This window comes from Pyrus communis, chromosome 16 (genome assembly GCF_963583255.1).
Source record: "Pyrus communis chromosome 16, drPyrComm1.1, whole genome shotgun sequence".
NCBI lineage: Eukaryota > Viridiplantae > Streptophyta > Magnoliopsida > Rosales > Rosaceae > Pyrus > Pyrus communis.
Genome location: NC_084818.1, coordinates 3,231,936 through 3,258,904, shown reverse-complemented (window position 1 = coordinate 3,258,904; position 26,969 = coordinate 3,231,936). Strand labels below are relative to the sequence as shown.

The following is a 26,969-nucleotide window of genomic DNA, read 5'->3' as shown; positions in this document are numbered from 1 at the left end:
CCAATTGTTTATTAAATTGATGATATTTTGTCATTTTATAGGTCCTTATTTAACATAATTTTTTTCACGGTAGAAACAAAATAACTGATGGTAGACAAACTCAGGGACCACTGCTATTGATTTCAAATTTTATGAACCAAAGTGAGGAGTTATGTTAATCTCAGAGATCATTTTGGTTGAAAAACTTTTTTAATTATTAATCAAATTCCAACTTAAATTATAGTACAAATTTGATTTACACCACAATATTTGGTCTTGTCTTAAACTAAGACAAAACCTTCGATGAATGATCCAATCTTAGTATTTACGGATTTTACATCTGAAAGCACATATAAACATAGTAGTCTTGTGTTTAGTCGTTGACTAAAACAATATTATATGTTCTCTAGTCTACGTATTTAAGTTCAATCGCACACTCTGTAATTTAAATAATATTTCTCTGCGTTTAAAAAGACAGGACATAAATATTTATAGCATCACTTCTCTCTAAAATTTCCCTCTCATAAGTGCAAGAAATAAAAAAATATGCTCAGAAGCATCTCAGGATTCCCACCCATATGCTGTTCAGTAGAGTATTAAAAAGGCCATTTAATTAACGTTTTCCAATGACTAATTAACTAGTATTTTGATTAGCAATGGAACATAAACAAAGTTGGAATTTGCTTATGGTGAACAATCACACTCTTCCAGCAATAAAAAAAAGGCCAAGATGCAAACAAATTTTCCATTCAGCCCTCAAAACAATAGCACACTTCCTTTTAATTTTTCAACGGGAGAATCATTCGTGTTTTTGTCAATATTGTGCCTCAAATCTAGAACCAGACAATAAACTTAATTATGAAATTCTACCGTATTTACACTGGACTACTTGTGATTATTAATTAAATACAAATATTAAAAAGACCATTTAATTAGACCATAAGATGTAATTTTCAAACTTGTTAATTAAGTTTTTAAGTAATTTGCAAAATTCAAATAGAACCCACTTGGGAAATGCTTACACCTTCTCCACCGTTAATAATGTGCCACTTGTATTACTGGATGTGGAAAATCACCGCAAGAGACGACTGTTTTGTCGGCGGTCCACCCCGAAGGGGCCACAGTCTCCATCGTTACAGCTGCCACGCCCACCACCGACGCCACTCAATCTCGACGCGCCAACGAACCAGCTGTACTTCTTCCGCCCCCGTATTCCGTATTCTACGCTTCTGCATACGCTGAACGTACTCCAAAACGACGGCGTATCCTACATAATCTAACAGGCGGTAAAATCGCCGTCTTAGGCGCTCATCTCACGCACCACGTGCCACAGCTACGTCAAACTCTTCACGTGTATTTCACTCCTTCACTCCTTCCCCGTCGGACATGGATCCTCTCCGGATCTATACATCCTAATCATAGGGATTCTTCAATCTGAGTCATTGAAATTTGATCTAACGATTACAAATAGAAACTTACTTTAAAGTTATAATAATTTTAACCGTAATAATTTTAACCGTTAGATCAAATTTTAATAGTCCGGATTGGATTATAATGCATAGATCCGGAGATGATCCATGTCCTTCCCCGTCTTCCAAAACAAATACTTCCAAATTACGAGCTGCCACGTGCCGATTCACACTGTGTCGGTTCCAGTAGCAGCCTGTCGTCACACCGCACACGTGTCCCCTTCCTCGATCTCCTTCTTCAATCTTCACGGCCACGCACTCCTCCCACTTGAAACAAACAAAAGTGCTCCACTTTCCTTTTCCCAACCTCCACCACAAAACACCACGTTTTCCGGTTAAGCTCGCCGGAGAATCCTACCAGCTCCACCACATGTTTTCGGTATCGGACCACAAGTTTCCGGAGCCCCAACCCAAGCGGCCCCAAAGCCTCGACAAGGTAAACTCGTTCAACTCGATCCTCCAACTCATCCACCAGCCGCGGACATGCCTGCTCTTCGCTATACTTGCCCTCCAGGTCCTACTTCTCTTCACTCTCCGCTCCCTCCCCTTCGCCCGCCAACATTTATCGCCTACCTACTCCCCTCAACCTGTCCGGTTACCATTAACTGTACCCGAACCGGAAGATGAATGCGGGTCGGGTCGGGTCTTTGTCTACGACCTCCCCAAAACCCTCAACCAAGAGATTTTACAGAACTGCGACGACCTCAATCCGTGGAGCTCGCGCTGCAAAGCTTTAGCGAACGACGGCCTCGGGCAGAAAGCGACGGGAATCAAGGGAATCGTGCCGGATAATCTTGTGCCGGCGTGGTATTGGACGGACCAGTTCGTTTCGGAGGTGATTTTTCACAATCGGATCCTCAATCATAAGTGTCGGGTCATGGAGCCCGAATCTGCTACGGCGTTCTACATCCCTTTTTACGCTGGCCTAGCGGTGGGCAAGTACTTGTGGTCGAACTCCAGTACGGCGCAGGAGCGCGACCGCCACTGCGAGATGATGCTGCGGTGGGTCCAGGACCAGCCGTCATATAAAAAATCAGATGGCTGGGATCACTTTATCACGATGGGCCGGATTACGTGGGACTTTCGACGGTCCAAAAACGACGATTGGGGCTCTAGCTGCATTTACCTCCCGGGGATGCGAAACATCACGCGCCTCCTGATTGAGCGAAACTCGTGGGACTATTTCGATGTCGGTATTCCCTACCCCACCGGATTCCACCCGAGGTCGGACTCCGACGTCGCCGATTGGCAGAACTTCGTCCGAAACCGCAGCCGCTCGAAGCTCTTCTGCTTCGCCGGAGCGAAGCGCGGCGCGATAAAGAATGACTTCAGGGGGCTGCTGCTGAGTCACTGCCAGAAGGAGTCGGACACGTGCCGAGTGGTGGACTGCGCGGGGACCAAGTGCTCCAACGGCACCTCTGCGATTCTCGAGACCTTTCTCGACTCGGATTTCTGTTTGCAGCCGCGGGGCGACAGCTTCACCCGCCGGTCCATCTTCGACTGCATGGTGGCCGGTTCGATCCCGGTCTTTTTCTGGAGGCGGACCGCGTACATACAGTACGAGTGGTTTTTACCAGGCGAACCGGATAGTTACTCCGTTTTTATAGACCGTAACGCGGTTATAAACGGTACGGCCTCGATAAAAAATGTTCTACAAGGAATTAGCAGAGAGAAGGTGAAAAAAATGAGAGAGAAAGTAATCGATTATATACCGAATTTTCTGTATGCGAAACCGCAGGAGGGGTTGGAGACGGTAAAAGACGCTTTTGACATTGCCCTTGAAGGGGTCTTCAGGAGGTTCAAGCAGCAGGGAGAGTTGGGGTTCAGGTGGAAATAGAAGAAAATGCCCGGGGTAGCGTCGGGCGGGTAAATTATTTATTTAATTTTTTTTTTTTTTCACTCTTTGTTAATTTTATTTATCTGTGTCAGATAAACTGGGGGGATAAACAAATTCCCAGATTTGTGGGATAAGGGCCATGGGAACGGGGAAGCAGTCATTTAATTATTTTAGTTTTTACAGTTTGTGTATCTAAATTTTTGCTACATTGTACCAGTTATTTTAGTGATATTTTTAGTTACTAGATACAAATACGACCAGTTGTTATGGGTATGAATTTACGTACAAATTTACAGATCGCATACCAACGAAGACGCTTGAATTTTAGTAGCAATAGTTTGGTGGTGTGGCATGGTGAAGTTATAAGTGATCCATTATTTTTGGTTGGAAGTGGATGGACATGGATGGAGAAGAATAAATTATCACACTGGAGTTTTTTTTGAATTCTTGTTCTACATGTAGCATTTGTGATGGACATATAGGTATCGATATATCGTGAATTGTTTCGAGTTTTGGTGTTTGAAGAGGCAGTGTGTGATTCAATTCGTAATGTGCTAGCAAGGAGATGAGATGTATGTTTGCCACTGTCAAGCGAAAACCGCCTCACGTATAGCAAGTTGACTATCGATTTAAATTTTTGTCACTCATTGAACTTAAAAGAGGTCTAATAACTATTTTGTATTAGTGTTTAGTAATGCTCGCGTATGTATCTTGATTTGTTGACGTAGATTTTAATTGCCTAGTTGTTATTTTAATTTTGATGTGACTGAGGGAGTATAAATTAAATTTTTGCAATACAAAAGTGGGAGTTGGGGAGATTTGTGTATTTTACATCTTCTTTTAAATTTTCTTGTTGCAAATGTCATATTCACACATTCTATTTTACTTCTCATACATTTTTTTAATTTTTGATTGTCGGATTAGATAATTGAATAAGATTAAATGACATAAATTAATAAGAGGTGTGTGAGAAGTAAAAAGGAGTGTGTGGATAGTACACCCCTTCCATAAATTGAATTGGGTGGGCACTTTAAACTTTGGAGATGATGCAAAGTGTGTGATAAAGTGTGTAAGTGTGGACCAACAAGCAAGAATGGGACATAAAGTGGTCAAGTAGGTTTTATATGCATCCAAATAAATGGTTCATGCACCACTATAGAAGATAATGAATTGCTAAATGAGCATATGGATGGTACTTGATAGTTTCATAAGGTGCATTATTGGAGGGATTTTTCAGTGTCGGGGCACATGATCAAGTACACAAAGTGTCATCATATAAATGGTTGGATGCTGAAAAAACTTCCAACCATTTATATTATGACAATTTGTATATATAATCGTGTTACTGGCACATTGATACATTCTTGCATTATTGGTGGGTAGGAGTTTGGTAGTGATGCCTTTATGTTGATAAAGGAACCCAATATCCACTTTGAGTCTTTCAAGGAGAATAATCCCATTTAAAGGAGATAATTGCTTTTAAAAAATGGAGACGAACTAAAATAACTGTTTGCAAGTTAATTGTGCAGCATCATGTGAAAAAACAAGTAAAAGTTATGCTTTGGTTTGATTGGGGGATAGTATTTTTCTTATGCATATCCGTGGAGTTTTAAAAAATCCAAACATTTTAGAGATAGAAAGGTAGGAATTTATCGAACTAATCATACTCTTTCATTTACGTCAAGAGTCCATTGACGAGAAGAGGCTAAGAAAACTTGAACCCAAATTCTCCAATAATGAATATAAGCATCTAAACGTATGTGAATACATGATTAGTTTGACATACCATCACAACTAGTTATTCGTAAAGTAGGCACTCTCACAATTCACAAAATATGGGAGTCAATGCATGTCGAAGTCAGATAGGCTGGTTCTCTTCTGTAGTGTGCCTACGCAAACCTTTTGTCCATTTCTTCTCGATCGGAAATGGATTTGGATCCTCTCCGGATTCCCTCATTGGGGATCCCAGGAATTAATGCACAAGAACCGTTCATCAAAGATCGTGCGGCCACAATTAAATGTTTTTCATGTAGAACAAAGCTGCTTTATTTTTAAAAATATATAAAATATTTTATTATGACCGTTAGATTTTGATGAACTGTCTTTGTGCATTGATCTCCGGATCCCAGTGAGGGGATCCAAATCCACCGGAAATGCGGTTAATCACACTGTGGACTCAAATTTTTTCAGTATGACATGGACGCGAGGACCAATATTTCTGATCTTAGAAAACAAAAAGACTAGGCTGATAACTGCCCCAAACAATATTTGGGCTGATAGTTTGGTTGGTTAGTTTCTTGGCCCATTTGCAATTAACATGCAACAACATAGTTGTTTTTAATATTGTTGTGAGTCGGCTCACATGGAACTCGTAGAAAGGGAAAGGAGCGTTGCTTGTACACGAAACAACAAATAGATCGAGTTGCCTCGAACTTTCTTCTTTTCCGTTTACTTGGATGGTGGAAATTGGGAAGTCATGAAATGGAGTGGTCTATGTGATTGGCGATGAACTTCGGACACGTATCTTACATAACATGTTTTGATTTCAATTTTGATGTGAATCACATAATAATAGATAAAGAATGACTAAAATACCTTAATGAGTCTTTTCAATCCCAAAATATTGAACTGCCACGGCAAAACCACCCCAGATCCCTTTGTTAAAAAGAATTTGTATTCCACCCACCACACCTTACAATTATATCCATGTATTTGTCGGTGTATGTATGTCTCTAGCACAAAAAGGATTTTCCGATTTATAAAAACTCAAAAAATATAGCAAATATTTTCGAAAGACGGATTTGACCTTACTTGTCTTGACGGACATAAATGATTTACTCTATTAAGTATTAACCGCCGGAACACTCGGTGTCCACAAAAATATCATCTTCCACTCCCTGACGCATGCTTTTCTTTGACTCCTCCGCATCCCGCAAGTCGTCGCCGTCGCCGTCGCATTCTCTCTGCAGCAAATCATCAAACATGTTCAGAGCGTTCTCTTTTCTTCTTCTACTCCAAGCTTCCGTCGTCTTCACGCTCTCAGAGGCCAAGCTAAGCATCATACATCCCGAAGCTGCCGCCAAGGGCTTCAACGTCAGCAACGTCCAGGTACAGCACTCTGCAAGGCTTAAATTTCCTTAAATTTAATTTGATTTTTGTGAATTTTTTTGTTGATAATTTTGATTGTTTTGGTGCTAAAGAATGCGGGGGCTTGTTCGTACACGGCGGTGATAACCACGAGCTGCTCCTCGACGAGGTACACGAGGGATCAGATCAGTCTCTCCTTTGGGGATGCTTATGGCAACCAGGTTTGTTCTTCTACCTACTCAGTTTTTCATGTTAATTTATCAGAAAACAGTGTTGAAATCTTAATCATGTAATATGATCGTGTTTAGAAATTGATCGTCCAACTTGGGTTGTCAAAGAATTAACAAGAAAAATTGAAATTGAAAAAGAAAATTTGGGTTTATCTTCGAATTTAAGACCGATCCGTTTGTCGAAATTGAAAGCCTAGTTATTGGTAATTCTATTTTTTTGGAAGATGGAAGGAATTTGGGTTTCAATTTTTATTGTTTTAACCTCAGTGAAGGGATTAAGCTTAATCTTTTTTGTGTAAAACAACAAAGCCTTTTTCCACTAAATGGGGTCGGCTATATGAATCTAAGAACACTATTACGCTTGGTTATGATTAAGTGGAGCAAGACACAAGCAAAAAAAAAGTGTTTTCAAAATCCTACTGAACAGGAATTGTATTTTGTTGTCTTAGGGCCTGTTTTCTTTGTAGAAGCGCTTCGTGTAGAAACACATGTACGTATATATTTAGGAGTTTTGGCATGTTTGGAATAATAACACTTCTAACAATAGCGCAGAGCAATGTTTTCAGAGGCGAAGGCATTTAGGGCTTTGCAAGGCATAACTCTAGGCGTACGCCTTTCTGAATTTTCGCCTTCCATGGCTGCGCCTAGGGAGTTTCGGTGACACCTTGCCGCAAGGCACGCAATTGCATGCTTTTCAAGACATTTTGCGCATAACAGTCTCAAATTGGCCATTAGCAGAATGCACCTTTTTGAAGTTTGGGTTTAGTATGTTGAGCAAAACCAATGTATTAGGATATTAGATTTTGGTTGGTTGCATATACATCTAAACTATTAGAACCAACTTAATGCGGACAAATGTGAATTAGCATATTAGATTTTGGTTGCATATACAAATTATCAGGATCATTTTTCTTGTTCAGATTTATGCGCCGCGATTGGACGATCCATCTTCGAGAACATTTGAACGGTGTTCTACAGACACATTTGAGATTTACGGCCCCTGTGCATACCAAATCTGCTATTTGTATGTCTACAGATCCGGACCGGATGGTTGGAAGCCTGAGAATGTGAAAATCTATGGCCACAATTCCAGGGCTGTTACATTTAGCTACAACACCTTCATTCCCAATGATCTTTGGTACGGCTTTAACTGGTGCAACACCGCCTCCTCTTCCGCCCGGAAATCTGCTCACAGATGGCCTCTGTATGCCGTAGCTGCGCTCTTTGTTTTTCTTATGTTGTAATCGTGCATTTGCCCTTATGTCTATAGCCTCTTACATTTTGCTTAGTTTTATTTGTATGTCAGTATTTTAGAAGAAAAAGTACACACTTTGTATTATGGACCCACCAAACTGTTATATTTCAAACATTTCTTTGTATTTTACTCGCAATCTAACGGCTGTGATCAAATGTGATCAAATCTAATAGTAAAAAAAATGATTTGACGGACCAAAATTAAGTCTAACGTCTAAAATAATTTAAGAAAATTATTTAAATCAAATTTGACTTAAAAATTTACAATACCTATGTATTTGTATGATTTTTAAGTACTTGTCAGAATTTAAATATTTTTAAATTAAAATGTTCGTAAAAATAAATTAGGATAAATTTTATTTTTAAAAAAGTTATAAAAAAAAGTCTAAAATCATTATTTAATAAGCTCGGCCTAAATTTTTAAGCTATAAGACCTTCTCCAACTTTAGGCTAAAACTCAAATTTTCACTTCTATTCCCTCCCAAAACTCAACCCAACCCAATGTTAAAATGTGGCATAAAACCTAAAACTCAAATGGAAGCCAAATTTAGCCTAGGATTTAACACATGATTAGTGGAGTTGGTCCATCATATATGTATATTTTATTTAGTTTTATATTTATAAATTCATTGAATCCAACGGTTAAGATTTAATTTGATGAAATTCAACGGTAAAAAAAAATATATATTTAACAGCCCAAATTTAAATCTAACGGCTAAAGTAATTAAAAAAAAAATCTTTCATTTCTTTCATATTTTTTCATAGTGTTTAACGAGTTTCATGGTGTCGGTTAATGATTTTTCAGTATTTGTCAGAATCTAAATATTTTTAGGTTAAAATATTCATAAAATTAAAGTAGGATAGTCTACATAATTTTTTTATTTTAAAAATGTTACTTTAAGAAAAAAAATTAGTTTAAATTCATTCTTTAATAATATAGGGCTAAAATTTTAGGCCATAATAATTGGAACAGAAAAACTATTTATGGGTGAAAACCTAAATTTTCTGGGCTAAAAATTTTAGGTTTTAGGCCAAGGGTTGGAGGAGAAAAATAATTTCTGGATTATGGCTTAAAATTTTCTACCTTAAATTTTTAAACTTTATCCCTAAGAATTGAAGATGATCTTACTAGTAGAAATGTTTTGAGTTATTTCATGACATGACATGTAACAAAATCTATCGTTAGATAAAAAATACAATATTAGTGAATAAGAAAATTAAAAAGGAAATAGCACGTATCGGCCATCGACGACGTCCTTCTCTGTTTTCTAAAAGCCCAAAAAATGTCGGTGCCACGTTTTTTTTTTGCGGGCGTGGAGTCGTTCACCAGGTCCAGTGGATATTTCTTTTCAACGGCTGAAAAACAAACTTCGTCGCGGTACTCAATCCAACGGCCAAAGAAGCCTCCACCGCTAAAACCATAAAAGGCGCAAAACCCTAATTCTGTTTCCCCTCTCTCTTTCTCCTGCTAACCGCAACTTACTGCCATAACTTTCTGTAGCAGGAGAAAACCAGGAACCCCCTCCATCTCTCTCCGCCGCGCCCACCGTCTCTTTCTCTTTCTAAACTCGCAGACACAGACGCGTTTTCTCTCTCTAGAAAACCATGCCTTCTATAGAAGTATCCGATTATCTACTTGCGGGAACCACTCCGAAGGAGAAGAAGATGAAGAAATTGAAAAGCGAAACCCTAGACGCCGCGGCCGACTCGCCAGCTACTGAGAAGAAGTCGAAGAAGGAGTCTAAGCACAAAAAGCGGAAGGCTTCGGATGACGAGGACAGGAGCGAGACGAGCTCCGAGATGGGCGAGCCCGTGAATGTGAAGCCTCCGAAGAGCGAGGAGAAGAGCAAGAAGAAGTCAAAGAAGGCGAAGGTGGAGCCGGAGGAGGAGGACGAGGAGAAGACCGAGGAGATGGTTAAAGAGGATCCTAACGCGGTGTCCAAGTTTCGGATTTCGGCGCCCTTGAGGGCCAAATTGAAGGAGAATGGGATCGAATCCTTGTTCCCTATTCAGGCCATGACATTCGATACCATTTTGGATGGTTTGGATTTGGTCGGCCGGGCTCGAACAGGGCAGGTAAATTTGATTTACTCAAGAAGCATAAATTTTTACTCAGAAATCACACATTTTTACCATCAAGCACAATTTTTTACTCACTGTTTTGTGGTTTGTTGATTTGAATTGGAATATTTAGCTTATTAATGTGGATTTGTTCAGTTTTGGAATCGTATGCTTATTGTTTTGCAATATTTCAGGGTAAAACTCTGGCTTTCGTGTTGCCCGTTTTGGAGTCTTTGACAAATGGGCCTGCAAGAGAATTTAGAAAGACTGGTTATGGTAGACCTCCAACTGTTATCGTGCTTTTACCCACCAGGGAACTTGCCAAACAGGTAATTTTTATTTACCCTGGACCTTATGCTTGCAATGGTTTGGATTTTAGAGTATCCACTTGACAATTTTTGGTTCAATCAGGTTTTCGCCGATTTTGAAGCTTATGGTGGTGCTGTGGGGCTAGCAGCGTGTTGTGTATATGGTGGATCTCCCTACGGGGCTCAAGAAAGTAAGCTAAGGAGAGGGGTGGATGTTGTTATTGGAACGCCTGGCCGCATAAAGGTATTGATTATTGCCCATGATAGCTGAGTTCTTGTGTCAGTTCCGTCCTGTGCAATATACTTATGATGCTAAATTGATTTTTTTTTTTAAATATATAGGATCATATAGAGAGGGGCAATATCGACTTGAGTACATTGAAGGTTAGGATCCTCGATGAAGCTGATGAAATGCTGAGGATGGGCTTTGTTGATGATGTTGAACTCATTCTAGGTATGTCTTTTTGGTAATGCCAACGTCTGTTTTTTTATACCGTGTTTGCATATTTGTGTTACTGTTGCATAACATCTATAAAGTATTTTGTATCCATCTTTGTGGTTAGTGCAAACGACGAGTTTATTTTTATTTTTAAATTGTATCAATTTCTATGTCTATGATGCTGGTTACATTTTTGAAGTGTTATGTTGTGCGTGCTTTTTGTTTTTGTTTTTTTTTTTTTTTTTGCGGTAAGAGCTTTATATGTCAATGATTGTCTCTTCTTTGGATTTTCAGGCAAAGTGAAGGATGTAAGTAAAGTTCAAACGCTTCTCTTCAGTGCAACCTTGCCGAGTTGGGTGAAAGGCGTAAGTATCTTAACTGAGATTTTGAATTTGGATGTTCTTCTGAATTCAGTTAAACATAGATGGATAATGTTGCAATGTTAGATCTTTCCTTCCATTGTCGACACATATAATGAAATTTTCTTTTTCTTTTTCCCAGATTTCTTCTAGGTTTCTCAAACCAGATAAGAAAACTGTAGATCTTGTTGGTAATGAAAAAATGAAGGCCAGCACCAATGTTAGGCATATTGTTCTTCCTTGCTCCAGTTCAGCAAGATCAGAACTTATTCCTGATATCATACGTTGTTACAGCAGGTTGGTCGTCTTCTAGTCAACAAGTACTTTATGCTTTCTAATTTTATTTTTGGGTGTAGTTTGTGTGGAAATCATTTTTCATGTACTTGATATGTTTGTTTCTGGTTCAGTGGAGGCCGCACAATTATTTTCACCGAGACAAAGGAAGCTGCTTCTGGACTTGCTGAGGCGCTGCCTGGAGCCCGAGCTTTGCATGGGGACATACAGCAGGGCCAACGTGAGGTGAGTTGTTTGATTATGCATTGTTTTCTGTTTTGCACAATGATACTGAACTATTTTATTTCTTGCTCCTTTCCTTTTATATTGATATTTCTTTTTTGAAAAAGCTAAATTTTTTTCCCAGATGGCAGAACTAATTTTTCCAATTTTGTGGTTATGTATTTTCAGGTCACACTTGCTGGTTTCAGGTCTGGCAAGTTTATGACATTAGTAGCCACAAATGTGGCAGCGCGTGGACTGGATATCAATGATGTTCAATTAATTATTCAGGTTTGTCAGTGTGCATATTGGGGAGCTTTCTAATGTTTGTCAATGTGTATGCTTACTTTTATTGTTTGTGGTTCAGTGTGAGCCCCCACGTGATGTAGAAGACTATATTCATCGATCTGGACGCACAGGGAGAGCAGGTAAATCTTGAAAAAATGTGGCATTTTTTGTTCATTTGTATTTTATTACTTAATGTCTTTAGTGTTATGTGGTAGTACTTAGAGGTGTGTCCATCTTTTCAGGCAATTCTGGAGTTGCGGTCATGCTTTATGATCCCAGAAGGTCAAATTTTTCAAAAATCGAGAGAGAGTCGGGGGTGAAATTTGAACACATTTCTGCTCCTCAGCCGCTTGATATTGCCAAAGCAGTTGGTCAAGATGCAGCAGAAATGATAACCAAAATCTCTGACAGGTACAGTGCAATGCTTGTTACATTTTGATGCAATCATGTTCAAATATTAACACGTTTACTCAAAAAAAAAAGTTCAAATATTAATACATTTTTCATTTCAGTGTAATTCCTGCTTTCAAGTCTGTTGCCGAGGAGCTACTTAACACCTCTGGCCTATCTGCAGTAGATCTACTGGCAAAAGCACTTGCTAAAGCTGCTGTAAGATTTGCTATTTCTTCCCTACTTGACGTGCTTAACGTAAATGGTTGTTTTATCAGTTTATGAGTTGTTTATGGTATGGTGTACAGGGCTACACCGAGATAAAGAAGAGATCACTTCTTAGCTCTATGGAAAACCATGTCACAGTACTTCTCGAGGCTGGAAAGCCAATTTATTCACCGTCGTAAGCAATTATCACTAGTTCCCTTGTGTTCTAAACCATTATGTCTTATGTTCCTTTGTTTTATTTCCACATATGGATACAAGCACTAGCTAATGATGGGAACTATCAACTATATCGATTGTGTCTTAAAGGAGTCACAATGTGCTTTTGTCATCCCAAGATACCATTAGCTGTTTAGATATATATCCATAATTATATCTTTTATAGGTTTACTTTGTTTTCTTGTCTTAGAGTTAGCGTTTCGATTTGATCGTGTTTGACTCTTAATTTCTCTACCAACCTTTTCTCAGTTTTGCTTTTGGGGTCTTGAGGAGATTCTTGCCAGAGGAGAAAGTTGAGTCAGTGAAGGGTATGGCGCTAACAGCTGATGGAAATGGTGCAGTGTTTGATGTAGCAGCTGAAGATTTGGATTTGTTTCTTGCTGGTATTATTCTTATCATGTTTCGATATGATCATGTATTACATTCTCATCAAGCATGATAGTATATTAAAGATTCAACCAGAAAATATTTTTCAGTTTGTAGCCGATTCTTGTGGTTGTGTTAACTTGTATGTTGGGTGCAGGTCAGGAAAATGCAGCTAATGTGAGCATAGAGGTGTTGAAATCACTGCCTGATTTACAAGAAAAAGAATCAAGGAATTCAAGATTTGGCGGTGGTGGAAGGTTTGGCCGTGGTGGTGGTGGAGGTGGAGGTTTTCGAAATGATAGGTATTCCAACAACCGATCCAGTGGTGGTGGGAGGGGTCGCGGCAACAGATGGTGAAGCGCACATAAACCGGCTCCTTTCAAGTAAGCTGTTGCGAGCAACTAACAATATCAAATGGTTGCATTCGCAACGGTTTCAAGTGGTGGAGGGACTAAAAGCCAGTTGATCTGAGCGGAGGCAGGAGTATATTTTTGACAATGAAGAAAATATTCGGTAGATCTACGGCCTTGATTGGCTCGTTATAGGATCATTTTTTCTGCGTATAGCATATTCCGTCAACTCTTCTCTCTATTTTATCGTTCAATTTTGTTCTTGTTTCTTAGGCCTATAAGTTTTGTCCTTCTGTTTTCTTTTGCCCTTGGTAGTGGATGGGATCTTCCTTTTTCCCATCTGCTTCTTATGTTCGTGGTGCGTAGGAACTTTCGAACTTGTAACTTTTCTATCTACTAGAGAGAAAAACAAGTGTGTTTTTCTTCTGATGTTATTTGTGTCAACTTACTTTTAGTCTTCGGTAGTAATTGTTCTTTTATTTATATGAGTTGAGAGTAGCAAACTAAGTTGAACCAAGATTCGATCCGTTTGTGATTTTCACTTCACATACGTAAGGAAAATATTGAAGTCCTTTGCATAACAATGAACAAGGCATATAAAAGAACTTAACAATCAACTCGTTTAGAAGTGTTTTTAGCGAAAATATTTTTAAAATCAAATTTTATTAAAAATTTATTTGGATTTCAACAAGCATTTAAAGTACTTTCAAAATCCAAAGTTAGTTTTACTGGAAGTGTTTTGATCTGGACTTTAAAAGTGTTTTCAAATAAGTTTATAAATTTTTATTTTTAACAAACGATATGTTTTTACCGTTAAATCCCGAATGAGCTCAAATAACTCGAAGACTCGACGCCTATTAAAGGCTTCAAACACATTTTAAAAGTGACGGATTGCAACAAAAGAATTTTGACCAAACAATTTAAACCCACAAAACCCACCGCTCCAAAACCTTCTGAAAAATCATTCATCTTTCTAGTTTCTTCGAGACACCCAATTCGTCATGGGATCGTACAGGAGAGCAAAGCTCGCAGTCGACGCCTTCCGCGGCTTCACGGCGAGGATTGCCCCCAAAGCCGCCGCCAGAGAGCCTATCTCTCGCGTTTTCTCAACTGGGTCTTCCGCTTCCGTCTCCAACTCAGCTAAGTTTTCCGGGTTTTCTTCCAATTCTTCAATTTTACACAAATCAATTCCGCAACTTGGTAGAATTACAAGAACAACACAGTACAAAAGCCCCTTTCTTGATTGCACTAAGAGATATTACTATGTTGACCGGAAGCGGGTTCACCACTTCAAGCCGAGAGGCCCCCGGAGGTGGTTTGAGAGTCCCAGGAACGTTTTGATTGTGGGTCTGGTGGGTTCTGGGATTTTTATCACCGTGTATTTTGGGAATTTGGAGACGATTCCGTACACGAAGCGAACCCATTTTATAATTTTGTCGAAAGCCTTGGAGAAGAGGTTGGGGGAGACCCAATTCCAGCAAATGAAAGAGAGTTTCAAAGGGGACATTTTGCCCGCCATACATCCGGATAGCGTGCGGGTTCGGTTGATTGCCAAGGATATAATAGAGGCTTTGCAGAGAGGGTTGAGCCATGACGTGACCTGGACTGACGTGGACTATGCGTCCGGTAAAGTGGAGCTGGCACATGAGAGTGGTGGCAAGGACACTTTGATGGCACTGCAGGATCCTCCGGAGGAGGGGAAGTGGTCCCGTGAGGATGAGATTCTTGATGATCGATGGATTGAGAAGAGTAGGAAGACAAGTAGGGAGAGAGGTTTGAAAGCTGCCACTTCGCATTTGGATCATTTGAATTGGGAGGTTTTGGTGGTGGATAAGCCCATTGTCAATGCATTTTGCTTGCCGGGTGGGAAGATTGTCGTCTTCACAGGGTTGCTCAAGCATTTTACAAGTGATGCCGAGATAGCAACGATCATTGGTCACGAGGTAGGAAGATTTCATTGCTTGGCATTGTGTGAAAATAAGATTAGAAAGTTGATATTTTTCTCATTGTACATAAAAACTAGGTTGGCCATGCTGTGGCTCGACATTCTGCAGAGACTATTACAAAGAACCTGTGGTTTGCAATCCTGCAACTGGTGCTTTATCAATTTGTTACGCCTGATGTTGTCAACACAATGTCCAATCTTTTCTTGAGGCTTCCTTTCTCCCGAAGGTACTTTACAGTTCTTTATAATTTAGTTTCTAGTCCTTTTTAGTTATAACGTTATGATTTTTCTGAACATTTCTTGTTACTGCTCTCTTTTCTGATGCTTAAGGAGGATGCATGCGTGTTCTGGTTGCAAATAAGGAATAGGGTCTTGTTATTTATTTCTCACCAAAGGTTGTTAATTACTGTACTAGGAATTTGATAAAATGGTATGGGTTAGCGGCAGAGCTACTATCGCCCAGTGGGGCATGTTTCCCCTTTCAAGCTTTCGACGGGCAATTGTTTTTCTGCTTTTGTGTATTGCCTGTATGATTGTCCTTCTACAAGTTTCTGTTGTTGCCAATTCATAATTTCTCTACTCCAAGGTATTATGTGAACTAGTCAAGGCATCCTATATCAAAATTCTATTTCTAGTAAAATGCAATTTTTTTTGCAATTTATGTTTGTTAGAACAAATTTGTTGTTTTACTAGGACAAGCATTAAATTTTATATTTCTGAAATCCATGTAATACAAGCTTGAGGCTTTGTAATAATTTGAGGACGGCCCCAACTAAAACATGGCTTTTCCCCTGGTATAGGTCATATTTGTTCAGTGAAATATTTGGTCTGGTCCTTTTAAGATGTTTAAACTTGCGGAATCTCCCTGAAATGTTTTAGAGCCTTGGGAAATATTTTAACAGTTTATCTTAATGTGAAAAGAAGCTTCTATGATGTTTTGTTTGTTGGGGGCTGTTTCACACCCCCACTCCCCCAGTTCACCGAAAAGATATAAGGTTTTATGATTTAAAGTTTCCTGTTGGTGCTTTTGATCACTGATGCTTCCTTGGAAAAGATAATAGTGACCTCCATTGCTAGCTTACTGAAAGATCCGTTAAATGCTCTGTGATACCATTGGATTGGTCTTGTTAGATTACTCAATATATAAGTTTTAGCGAATCTATTGAGAATTCTTTGGATTAAAGCTTGGATGTGCAGTTTTGCGGTTTACATTTTATTTTCTAATGATTATTACATCATAGTGCTTGTGAACCAGCTGAGAGGTTGACAAAATGCTGAAAACAATCCTTTCACACAAAATGCTGAACACAATCCTTACATTTTCCATGTTTGCGTGCTTATGCTCTCTTTCACTTAATCAGGATGGAAATTGAAGCGGATCACATTGGGCTTCTGTTGATTGCTTCTGCTGGATATGATCCCAGAGTGGCTCCAACTGTGTACGAGAAGTTGAGCAAGGTTACTGGTGGTGAATCTGCACTCAGAGATTATCTTTCAACCCATCCATCCGGGAAAAAGAGAGCTGAATTGCTGGCTCAAGCTAAGATCATGGAAGAAGCACTCGCTATATACAGGGATGCAGGAGCAGGACGTGGGGTTGAAGGCTTTCTTTAGTATAGTCGGTAATCACCGTGCGACTACAGTTCCATTTTTTTCCATTTATTTTTTTCGTTTTTTTCAAAGATGTTCCTGTATCTGCATGTTTGCAGTCGGAGAATTCTTTCCGTTAAGTTTAGGTGATCCGAATACTTTGGTAGCCCTGAAAATATGCCCAGAACTTATACGGAAGATGCCCGAAGAAATGTGAATAATGGGGTTCTCGTTGAGATTACAGTTTTTACTTTCTGTTCATGCTGCCTTGGATGGTGGTTAAGATTTAACATTCAGGGCTTCCTGTAAAAGTTGTATAAATTTCACGCCCAAATTCTGATCTGTGTATTTCTTTATTGTGATAGAAACCTAGAAGCAAGATTCGAATGTAGGTGCGATTGTGCCACGTTTGGTGTCTAAGATTGGATTGAATCATTTGAATTTGATAAGTTCACTAGATTTTGTTGACAAACAAACAATCATTTTCGAGGAGTCAGTCTCCTATTCTTCTCGCAACTGATATTTTTCGAGTCGCCAGTCACAAAAAATCTGAACCACTATGTTCGTAACGTTGTCATCAGAGCGTAAAGTGTTTTGAGTTTACCGTTGGACAGGGTTGTATTTTTGCGGAAAGAGATCCTCTCTTGATCTCTTCCGTCAAAGACCCCCAATCAATTAATTCGGACTTTTGAAATTTGATCCAACGGTTAAAATTATTATAACTTTTAAATGGGCCCTTGTTTATAGCCGTTAAATCAAATTTCAAGGGCCTGGATTAATTGATTGATAGACTTTGATGGAAAAGATTCGAAGAGGATCTCTTTCCGTATTTTTGCCACTTCTCCTGTTAAGTTAAATTGTAGAGTCGCAGTTGCTGGAGAAATTAGAATCAGAGCTGGTTGTCGGAGAAGTGAGGGATTGGAGGTGGTTGCCAGAAAAGAAAGGGAGTTACGGTTGTGGCCGTAGGAGAGAAGACGGCCGGATTGGACGGAGAAGAGGGGTTGACAATGAGGAAGAAAAGGGGTGTTTGTATATGAACATCTCGTGTTTGAGAGAGTTTGGACATGACAGGAAGGTTTAAGTAGGTCACTTCAAAGAGTTAGTATTTTGGTACTCTTTGTGATTGCTCAAGTATTATCTTATTTTTGACATAAGTAGTTATTTCATGTGCTAGAACGAGTCATTTGAATCAATTCTTCTGTTCAACCAAGTTAACAAAAATAGGACATTACTATTCACAAACTCATTTTTATTTCTTACATTCTTGTTACATTTTAGTCTTTGAATTTTTTCAATTTATTTAATCTAATGGGCAAAAACTAAAAATTAAAAATAAATATGCAGATAACTACGTCCAAAAAGTAATTTTCTTCTCCAACTAAAGTCAATACTCCATCGTCCGTCCCAATATTTCTCTTTATTGATATTTCCTTAAAACACAAAATATTATTTGCTTCAGTTCTAATTTATGGTAGAGAATTCTCTTCATTCTTAATCTTTCTTCTTTTCTCTTTCTTCCTATTTGAACGGTCACGGTTAAGTTACGTCAATATTTTTTATCAATTTTTTTATAAAGATAATAAGACAAAAAATAATGTGTGAGAGAAGAGGAGAGAAGGAGATGAAAATAGGAAAGATGTGAATGGTACCCCTTAATTTATTGACCCCGGGAATTGTCGGGCAGCTTTCAAATCTATCAAACATCTGAAGAAAGTTGGACAGCTTTTATGAACACTCCACCTTGCACTAATTATTTGAGAGCTTGATTGTCATCTAGTGACCTAATCACATATTTATATATACAGGTTTTTGAGTCAAAATGATCTCAAATATTGACATAACTCATTATTTTGATTTATTAGATTTAAAATCGATTGAAGTGACTTCTGAGTTTGTCTATCATCAATTATTTTGGTTATTTCGTAAAAAAAATCTCAGTTAAATAAGATTAAGATGACAAAAATAATCTCAAATTTTGTCAAATCATATTTGACCCTTTGTTTATTAGATTGAGGATATTTTTGTCATATTGATCATTGTTTAACAAAGATTTTTCACGAATGATCAAAATGATTGATAGTAGACAATTTCAAAGGCCAAACTAAGAAATTATGCCAATCTCAAAAGTTATTTTAACTAAAATGCCTATATACAAAGATCATCATTATTAAATCCTACGGTAGAAGATTAAGTGAGATGAAAAAATGATACCATCCTTGTGATTAATCAACTAAACCACGCATTAAATTGATAATTAATTACACTTGGGTCCTTATTTGTGGCCGGAGTTGTCCACACACAATTGACCTGCTCACTCGAGTCAAGAATTTGCGATGATTTATATAAATTAGGATCAAACTTGTACAATAACTTTGGAAAACTTGAGTTCAATAAACGTCTTCACAATTGTTGAGTGTAGTATGTGAGTTTTTGAGTTTGATTCTTGTAATATTGTTCGCTACAACTACTAAACTCACACTAATGTAATCCAACTCAAAATGTCTGATTCAACTGTAATTAAGATAAACCCGAACTACCCTAGTTAAGTATGTTAAATCTGGTGATTTCACTATCCAGTAAACATGGGCTAGATATCAAAATCTAAAAAAATTTGTGGGTTACTGTTGGTATGAGTACAAGAGAGATAGTTCACAATTTTAGTTATCTGAGCATTGAGGTGCGTTCACAGAAATGAAATGATACCCGATTAACGTAGTGTGTTAGAAACACACAAGAATGTCTCCATATTACTCATATAGCTATTCCACCTCGATTTAACAAGCCACAACTTGTTAGTTCGTGCTCACAAGTAGATATAGGTTGATAATATTTGTAGGAAGGGGAAGATGACATTGCTACCAATCATAATGATGAAGAGCAATCTCTACTCCAACGGGAAAATCATAATTGCACGAATGACATAAAAGGGAAGAGACAACTCCACACACGTCCAATGGAAGAGATAACTCCTCACACGTCCAATTTAATACATCTTTTTAGGCAAAGATATCAAACACCTCCTCCTACAATAAAACCGTAAAAAGAAGAGAGTGTGAATTTAGCTTTACAGTGAACTAGCAATAATGTGTTTTAAATTTGTTTTTGACGAGAATCCAACCCAAGACCTCACTTATAAGTGAAGATGAATATCACTAGATCGTAGCACTAAGTAACATGAGAGATAGATAGTTAAATAATAAAATATTCAGCATTTTGTTAAAATGGCTAGCATTGTTGGAGATGCTTATGATAACCGGGCTAGCTATAATAATTTTTGAGTGATTTTCATAATAAACTAACAAACTTATAGCTAGAATTGTTAAAGATGCTCTATTTCTACGACCATATGCAAACAAGGAAGATAAAAAAATAATTAAATGAAAGCCACTAACGTAATGTTAGAAAAGGTGTGTTGCAAACAAAAATTTACAAGTAATGTTACATTGATCATATATTTGTATCATTTTTCTAATAGAGGTAGGGCACACTAACACATGTGAATCTCATGACTATTAGAAAAATGATATAAATGATGATACAAATATATGGTAAGAGTCCCATGACTATTAGAAAAATGATACAAATATATTTGTATCATTTTCCAGAACATTGATGTGTGTTTTCGATCAGATGAGAGAATCAAATTGTTAAATCCAAATTTCTAAGCGGATCTGTATGAATTTTGTAAATTTGCCGTTTCTTATTGTTGGCGAAGTGAATTTTGTAAGAGGAGGAGTCACGCATAAGTGTGTTTTCGATCAGATGAGAGAATCAAATTGCTAAATCCATTTTTTCCTTTATAAGTGTTGTAATAAGAGAATGATGGTACCAAAAAAGCGAGGCATAGGGAGAATATATATAGGAATAGGATGGTCCAACTCCAATATGTGACATAATATATTGGTCCCCAAAGGAAAGGTTCTCATTTGCTCTTCATTGAGTGATAATAGTTGGTTTCCTCTACCTATTCCAGAGGGAGATAGCCACCCCATGCAGTACTGTGGAAGGGAAGGAACATATCTCATTGGATTAGTTCGCATGCTTTTCCACTTGCCTTGTCTCTGTCTTTTTAAAACGGGTGGAGTTGTTCTTATAGAACTAATTAAGGTGCTTAAGTTGGTTAATTAGCATTGTATTTGGGATTTAAATGAGCATAGATCGGTGGAATTTTAGTTCCCTTTAGTTAAAAGTTGTATTTCAACTTCTGCCAGAGTATTAGAAAAGCACTTTTGTTAAGACTAGCACAGTCAAACTTGGCTTGGAAAAATCCCTACAATGCTTTTGTTCTGGAAAAACGTACGCATGAACTGCTTTTGCTATGAAAAATGGATTTTTTAAACGATGGAAAAGCTACACCAAACAGCAAGGAAAGCTGTATTGAACTGCTTTTGATATGAATATTTTGGATTTTTCGGGACGGGATTACCAAACTTCGGGATATTGTGGGTTTTGGGATTTTTCGGTTTAAGTTTAGGAATTTTTCGCTTTGGTTTGAGATTTTTGAGAATTTTTTCCAACCCTAGTTGGTCGTGAGGGTTTTTGAGTTGTCAGCGAGAATCACTGTCTCAATGTTGGAAGGCGTGGGGAGGACTCTTAAAGGTAAATACTGCGATTGGGCGGAAAACTAGGTTTTCTTGATTGAGATTTTTAAAGAAATCACATGTTTTGGGGTAATTTTTTTTGTTATACTTTGATTGATCATGAACTTGTCAAGAAATAGTGGGATCGGAGCTCATTGGGAAAAGACGATTAAGACAAAAAAACAGAAGTTGCAGAATATAGCATTACTCATTAGCAATTTTCAGTCAAAAAATGTGTTTTAAGTACTTTTCTATCAAATTTTAGTCAGAATTATCATAAGAAAAATAATTGGTAACGTCCCAAAGACGTAAGTGTCAAGACTGACCATAACGCAAGATTATTTATCTATTCACGTGTTACAATATGAGTAGAAGAAACTGTTTATATTATCAGGTGCCCAAGAAACTCATCATATCACATCAACTTCAACAGAGTCATTCAAACATGCATTCATAGGTTTGCAGGACTATGAGAGAACCCATTAACAGAGTTACAAAATAAAACCATAACATGTGTTCCAGATCCATATATAAAAAACAAAACAAAACCAGGAGGAATTAAAAATAGTATCCTAAACAAACTTCACAGAGCTTAAATCCTATTTTTTTTTTTTGAACGCATGAGTTATTTTCCAACTATTTTGTCACTCATAAACTATTAATCCAATTAAGCCTCCTACAAATTAAGTTGGTAGAATCCATATCGGAGGTACTTTGGTCTTGCTCATGAGAGTCCCAGCATCCCTGTGGAACGGATTTTCTAAAAGCCTCTTTACCTCGACGTTGTAGACACCATAATCATAAGCTCCATTTGGTCCAAAGCTTCTATCAACGCGATTATCATCGTGAACAAAGTATATGCAATTTGCTCGATATCCCGACTTTGAAGCACAAACACATATTGAAGAGTTATCACCCACAAACAAAGCAACGTCGCCTAAACTGTTCTCCGTCCACGTCCACTCACCCTCGTTGATACATAGTTCAAAGACTCTAAACTTTTTTGTCTCGTGAGCGTCAGAACCAACCATGCACCTTTGAACCATTAGTAGTGTTTTCTCATTACAAACAACAAGATATCTCTTGAGCGTATAGACCACCTCCCTTTCGAATTCGGATACAACCACTTTCACAGGCGACACACGGACCGAGTGGTAACATCAAAAGAAAAGAGTTTACCATAACCATCCACGGCATAAAATCTATCTTCAAATTGAACAACTTCATCAAGCGTGCGCCAACATCTACTCAACTGTTTCAAGGACATAAGTCCACTCACTGTCTTTGTTGAGTCGAAGAAAAGCCAATTGGTACATCTCCAGAAACATGACCATAACAATGCAATTGTCGGCATTTAGTATTGGATCTTCTGAAATTGTACCCTTGTAGACAAAATAACATCCATGTTTAAGCCGACTCAAATTTGGAGGGCTTAGTGGAGGAAGGTGAATTATTGACTTTTCATGATCTCTTCTCTCTCCCACACTAAGAAAGAATGAATTTATTAGTGATACAACATGATTCGCATCCACAACCATTAACCATCCTTTTGAAGATCCACAAAATCGTTGTCTTGGCAAATTCAATTGGGTTTTAAGAACCTTGTCATCCACCGGATTGTATAAACAACACTTATCTTTCTCTGTATCAGAAGAAATCAAGATCATTGGGGTCGTCGTTGCAACCCAATGGCTTTGTTTATCCTTTGCAGCCGAACGCCATGGCTTGCAAACAAAGCTGAATTCTTTTAGTGACTCAAGTTTCTCTACAACTAATTTTAAGAGCTCTCTAGGCAACGTAGCCCAATCTGACAAAACATGGAAGTAAAAAAAAAAAAAAAAAAAAAAAAAAAAAAAAAAAAACAAGTCAGCTGATGACGACGACGAAGAATTAGATGGTCACCCAAATCCCGAACCAATCCTTCCAGCCCTGTATTCAGCAAACCATATATAGAAACAGATACAAAACAAACAAATTTGTAATTTGATTTTTACCAATTCTAACGAGAAATAATAGAATTTCATAAAAACCGAAAAAGCAGACAGTCTAGTAAAAGTTGTATCAACGAAACGGGATTCAAAACAACAGCTCAAGGTCATGAAGAAAAAGCCCTGCATATGACTCTACGGATATGACGGAAACAACAACAATAAAAATACCGCATAACAAACAGAAAATTTAACCAAATCAATACTTTCAATAAGAAAGCATACCTCGATCCATAGATTCTAAACAAGATTTTGGAGAATATCAGAAAAAATTGAAGGCGGCTGCTGCTCCTTGTTGGAAATACAAATAAAAACAGCCGAATGATGATGAAAGACAGCAAGTGTGCTGCCAACAGGAAGACAGCAGAGTTTCCTCCATGTGCTAGCCGAAAGGTTGTGATTACAACCTGGAATGATGCAAGACATGTGTATGCCAACTATCCAAAGTTGCTGCATGTGTTTGAACGGCTGGAACACCATCTCTTATTGCATGTGTTGTCTTATTGTTTATTAATTTCTGTTTTGTATAAATAGGCCTTTCATGCTAGGCTTTAGGCATCATCCGAATCCCATTTTCTGATTGTATTCTCTCAGGTTCATAAGCTTGTAAGCTTCTGTTTTTTTTTCATCAGTTTGTAAACTGCCTTTTATTTCATATATCAAGAAAGTGTGGTTCGTGGAAGCTTGTTATTTCCTATCCCTTCTCCATTTGTTAGTCCAATTTTATTGAGAGTGAAAGTGAGAGGTGTGATAGAGTTTTGTAAACTTATCACCCACATATTTTGGTATTGAGTTAGTAAATTCTTGTGAATACCAACAATTGGTATCAGAGCCAGAATACCATTCTAGCAAGTGCAGTAGCTATGGCTTCCAATTTAGTGCAACTCCAGGTTCCCACATTAAAGAAAGAAAATTATGAAAGATGGTGCATCCAATTCAAAGCATTGTTTGGATCACAGGAGCTATGGGAAGTTGTCAGTAGTGGGTATGTTGTACCCACTGCCGAGCAAGAAGCTGCATATACTGCAGAACAAAGGAACACTCTCAAGGACTTACGAAAGAAGGACCAGAAGGCACTGTATCTTCTATACCAGGGTCTAGAAGATTCAACGTTCGAGAAAGTTGCAGAAGCAACAACGAGCAAGCAAGTATGGGATACACTCAGTACAATCTACAAAGGAGTAGATCGAGTCAAGAAAGTAAGGTTACAGTCACTTCGAGCAGATTTTGAAGCTGCTCATATGAATGAAGGGGAGAGCATCTCCGACTATCAATCAAGGCTCATTATGATAGTAAATCAGATGAGGAGAAATGGCGAGAGACTCGATGAAGTACGAGTTGTGGAGAAGATACTCCGGTCACTCACATCTAAGTTTGAGCATGTGGTGACTGCCATTGAGGAATCCAAGGATTTGGAGGTGATGAGCGCAGAGGAGCTACTAGGATCCCTCCTAGTTCACGAGCAACGCATTCAGAAGAATGCAAACCCCACAACGCTAGAGCAAGCTTTGGAGTCAAAGTTGAATATTGACAAACCAAATGGAGGTCGTGGGCAGTGGAACTCACGTCGTGGGAGTTCATCTAACCGTAGCCGAGGACGAGCTCGAGGAAGAGGTCGAGGCTATGCACAAAATCGAGGTCAGTCTCAGGAGTGGAGATCTACTCGAGGAAAGGCGCATATCCAGTGTCATAACTGTAAGCAATATGGACATTATGCCAATGAATGTTCACATAAAAATGGTGAGCATGTCAACATGGCAGAATCAAGTGGAAATACTGATGAAGAACTTACAGTCTTGCTAGCACACCATGATTCCAGTAGCCAACAAGATGTTTGGTATTTGGACTCTGGTGCAAGCAATCACATGTGTGGAAAGAAGGAGTTTTTTGCCGAACTCAAAGATGGGGCCTATGGATCTGTAAGTCTTGGTGACTCCTCAAAGTTGCCAGTTGAAGGCAAAGGGAAGATCAAGATCATCCAGAAGGATGGTAAAGAAGAATACATCTCCGATACCTACTACATACCAAGTATGAAAAGCAACATTCTAAGCATTGGTCAACTGCTCCAAAAAGGGTACATTATACATATGGAGAACATGCTTCTCACTCTCAGGAATGCAAGGAGAAAGCTTATTGCACGTGTTCGAATGTCAAAGAACCAGATGTTTCCGTTGAATTTGAACACAAAGATTGGAAGCTGCAACATCGGTGTAATGGAAGATGAGTCATGGAAATGGCATCTTCGATTTGGCCATCTTCATTTCAATGGCCTAAAGTTGCTGTCAAGTGGAGGAATGGTTCGTGGTCTACCCCAAATTGAAGCCACACGCCAAGTATGTGAAGGTTGTGTGCTTGGCAAGCAAGCACGACTATCGTTCCCTGTTGGTGATACATGGAGAGCAAAGGCACCACTGCAGTTGGTGCACACAGATATATGTGGTCCATTGGATCCCATGTCTTATGGAGGTAATAGGTATTTTCTTACCTTCATTGATGATTTCAGTAGAAAGACTTGGGTCTATTTTCTCAAGGAGAAGTCAGCTGCCCTAAAAATTTTCAAGGAGTTCAAGGCACTCACAGAGGCTGAAAGTAACCACAAGCTTGTGGCTGTGAGATCAGATAGAGGTGGAGAGTACACCTCCAATGCTTTCCAAGCATACTGCAAGGAGCAAGGAATTAGGCATCAACTTACTGCTGCCTATACCCCACAACAAAATGGGATAGCCGAAAGAAAGAATCGAACCATCCTTGACATGACAAGGTCCATGCTTAAGGAGAAGAATTTGCCAAAAGAGTTATGGGCATAAGCTGTAGCTTGTTCGATTTATTTGTTGAATCGATGTCCAACAAAGAGTGTCAAGAGGATGTCACCACAAGAGGCTTGGAGTGGATACAAGCCGAATGTTACACACCTAAGAATTTTTGGGTGTGTTGCATATGCTCAAGTTCCAGAAGCCAAAAGGAGGAAACTTGATGATAGAGGTGAGAAGTGTGTGTTTGTGGGCTATAGTGAAGAGTCCAAGGCATACAAGCTCTACAACCCACTAACTGGCAAACTAGCGGTTAGTAGAGATGTCATCTTCAGTGAGGAAGAGACATGGAAGTGGAACAACAAAGAAGTCAGTAAAGAGAAGATCGTCTCCACTGATTTTGAAGAACCAGAAGTTGTACCACCGATTGAGCAACAACCTGCTCAAACAATCACAACAACTCCAGTGCACAGAATTGCAAGGAGTGGTCCTACATCTAGTGAGGAAAGCAGCTCCTCAACTCCAGTGAGGTTAAGGAGTCTCACAGAGATTTATGGACAAGAAGAAGAAGAAGAAGAAACCAACCTTTTATGCTTGTATGCAGACCACGAGCCTCTCTCATTCAATGAAGCTGTGGAAAAAGATTGTTGGAAGAAAGCCATGGAAGGAGAGATCCATGCCATCGAGAAGAATGACACTTGGGAGCTGACAAAGCTCCCACCAAATCAGAAGGCTATTGGTGTCAAGTGGGTTTACAAGA

At 38.6% G+C, this 26,969-nt stretch overlaps 4 protein-coding genes and 1 pseudogene across 5 annotated transcripts; 4 read left to right on the top strand and 1 right to left on the bottom strand.

Moving 5' to 3' along the window:
• The first annotated feature begins 1,564 nt into the window (after nucleotides 1-1,564).
• LOC137720758 (xyloglucan galactosyltransferase XLT2) lies at nucleotides 1,565-3,537 on the top strand. Its single transcript, XM_068459874.1, has one exon. It carries the CDS (start codon nucleotides 1,819-1,821, stop codon nucleotides 3,283-3,285), a length of 1,467 nt encoding a protein of 488 aa, XP_068315975.1. The 5' UTR covers nucleotides 1,565-1,818; the 3' UTR covers nucleotides 3,286-3,537.
• A 2,587-nt stretch (nucleotides 3,538-6,124) lies between these two features.
• Nucleotides 6,125-7,986, top strand: LOC137720762 (embryo-specific protein ATS3B-like). Its single transcript, XM_068459877.1, has 3 exons — nucleotides 6,125-6,393; nucleotides 6,486-6,593; nucleotides 7,523-7,986. Exons 1-3 carry the CDS (start codon nucleotides 6,190-6,192, stop codon nucleotides 7,844-7,846), a joined length of 636 nt encoding a protein of 211 aa, XP_068315978.1. The 5' UTR covers nucleotides 6,125-6,189; the 3' UTR covers nucleotides 7,847-7,986.
• A 1,317-nt stretch (nucleotides 7,987-9,303) lies between these two features.
• On the top strand, nucleotides 9,304-13,781 carry LOC137720192 (DEAD-box ATP-dependent RNA helicase 7). The gene is made up of 14 exons (XM_068459209.1): nucleotides 9,304-9,932; nucleotides 10,112-10,246; nucleotides 10,329-10,469; nucleotides 10,568-10,679; nucleotides 10,959-11,029; nucleotides 11,166-11,320; nucleotides 11,431-11,542; nucleotides 11,708-11,809; nucleotides 11,886-11,946; nucleotides 12,049-12,217; nucleotides 12,319-12,415; nucleotides 12,505-12,599; nucleotides 12,890-13,023; nucleotides 13,164-13,781. Exons 1-14 carry the CDS (start codon nucleotides 9,462-9,464, stop codon nucleotides 13,361-13,363), a joined length of 2,055 nt encoding a protein of 684 aa, XP_068315310.1. The 5' UTR covers nucleotides 9,304-9,461; the 3' UTR covers nucleotides 13,364-13,781.
• A 470-nt stretch (nucleotides 13,782-14,251) lies between these two features.
• On the top strand, nucleotides 14,252-17,225 carry LOC137720750 (mitochondrial metalloendopeptidase OMA1). Of its 2 annotated transcripts, XM_068459866.1 has the most exons (4): nucleotides 14,252-15,299; nucleotides 15,380-15,528; nucleotides 16,663-16,923; nucleotides 17,011-17,225. In XM_068459866.1, exons 1-3 carry the CDS (start codon nucleotides 14,358-14,360, stop codon nucleotides 16,913-16,915), a joined length of 1,344 nt encoding a protein of 447 aa, XP_068315967.1. In that variant the 5' UTR covers nucleotides 14,252-14,357; the 3' UTR covers nucleotides 16,916-16,923; nucleotides 17,011-17,225. The 2 variants fall into 2 exon arrangements, with proteins under 2 accessions (XP_068315967.1, XP_068315966.1); XM_068459865.1 differs by having other exon boundaries at nucleotides 16,663-17,225.
• Nucleotides 17,226-22,154: 4,929 nt separating this feature from the next.
• Nucleotides 22,155-23,694, bottom strand: LOC137720006 (F-box protein At2g17036-like; annotated as a pseudogene).
• Between the last annotated feature and the right edge of the window lie 3,275 nt (nucleotides 23,695-26,969).

Coding starts and splice junctions, on each gene's coding strand:
- LOC137720758 (XM_068459874.1), top strand. CDS start 1,819: ATGTTTTCGGTATCGGACCACAAGTTTCCGGAGCCCCAACCCAAGCGG.
- LOC137720762 (XM_068459877.1), top strand. CDS start 6,190: ATGCTTTTCTTTGACTCCTCCGCATCCCGCAAGTCGTCGCCGTCGCCG. Junction 6,394..6,485: donor TCAACGTCAGCAACGTCCAG/GTACAGCACTCT, acceptor TTGGTGCTAAAG/AATGCGGGGGCTTGTTCGTA. Junction 6,594..7,522: donor GGGATGCTTATGGCAACCAG/GTTTGTTCTTCT, acceptor TTTCTTGTTCAG/ATTTATGCGCCGCGATTGGA.
- LOC137720192 (XM_068459209.1), top strand. CDS start 9,462: ATGCCTTCTATAGAAGTATCCGATTATCTACTTGCGGGAACCACTCCG. Junction 10,470..10,567: donor GAACGCCTGGCCGCATAAAG/GTATTGATTATT, acceptor TTAAATATATAG/GATCATATAGAGAGGGGCAA. Junction 12,416..12,504: donor AAGCACTTGCTAAAGCTGCT/GTAAGATTTGCT, acceptor TATGGTGTACAG/GGCTACACCGAGATAAAGAA.
- LOC137720750 (XM_068459866.1), top strand. CDS start 14,358: ATGGGATCGTACAGGAGAGCAAAGCTCGCAGTCGACGCCTTCCGCGGC. Junction 15,300..15,379: donor CAACGATCATTGGTCACGAG/GTAGGAAGATTT, acceptor CATAAAAACTAG/GTTGGCCATGCTGTGGCTCG. Junction 15,529..16,662: donor AGGCTTCCTTTCTCCCGAAG/GTACTTTACAGT, acceptor TCACTTAATCAG/GATGGAAATTGAAGCGGATC.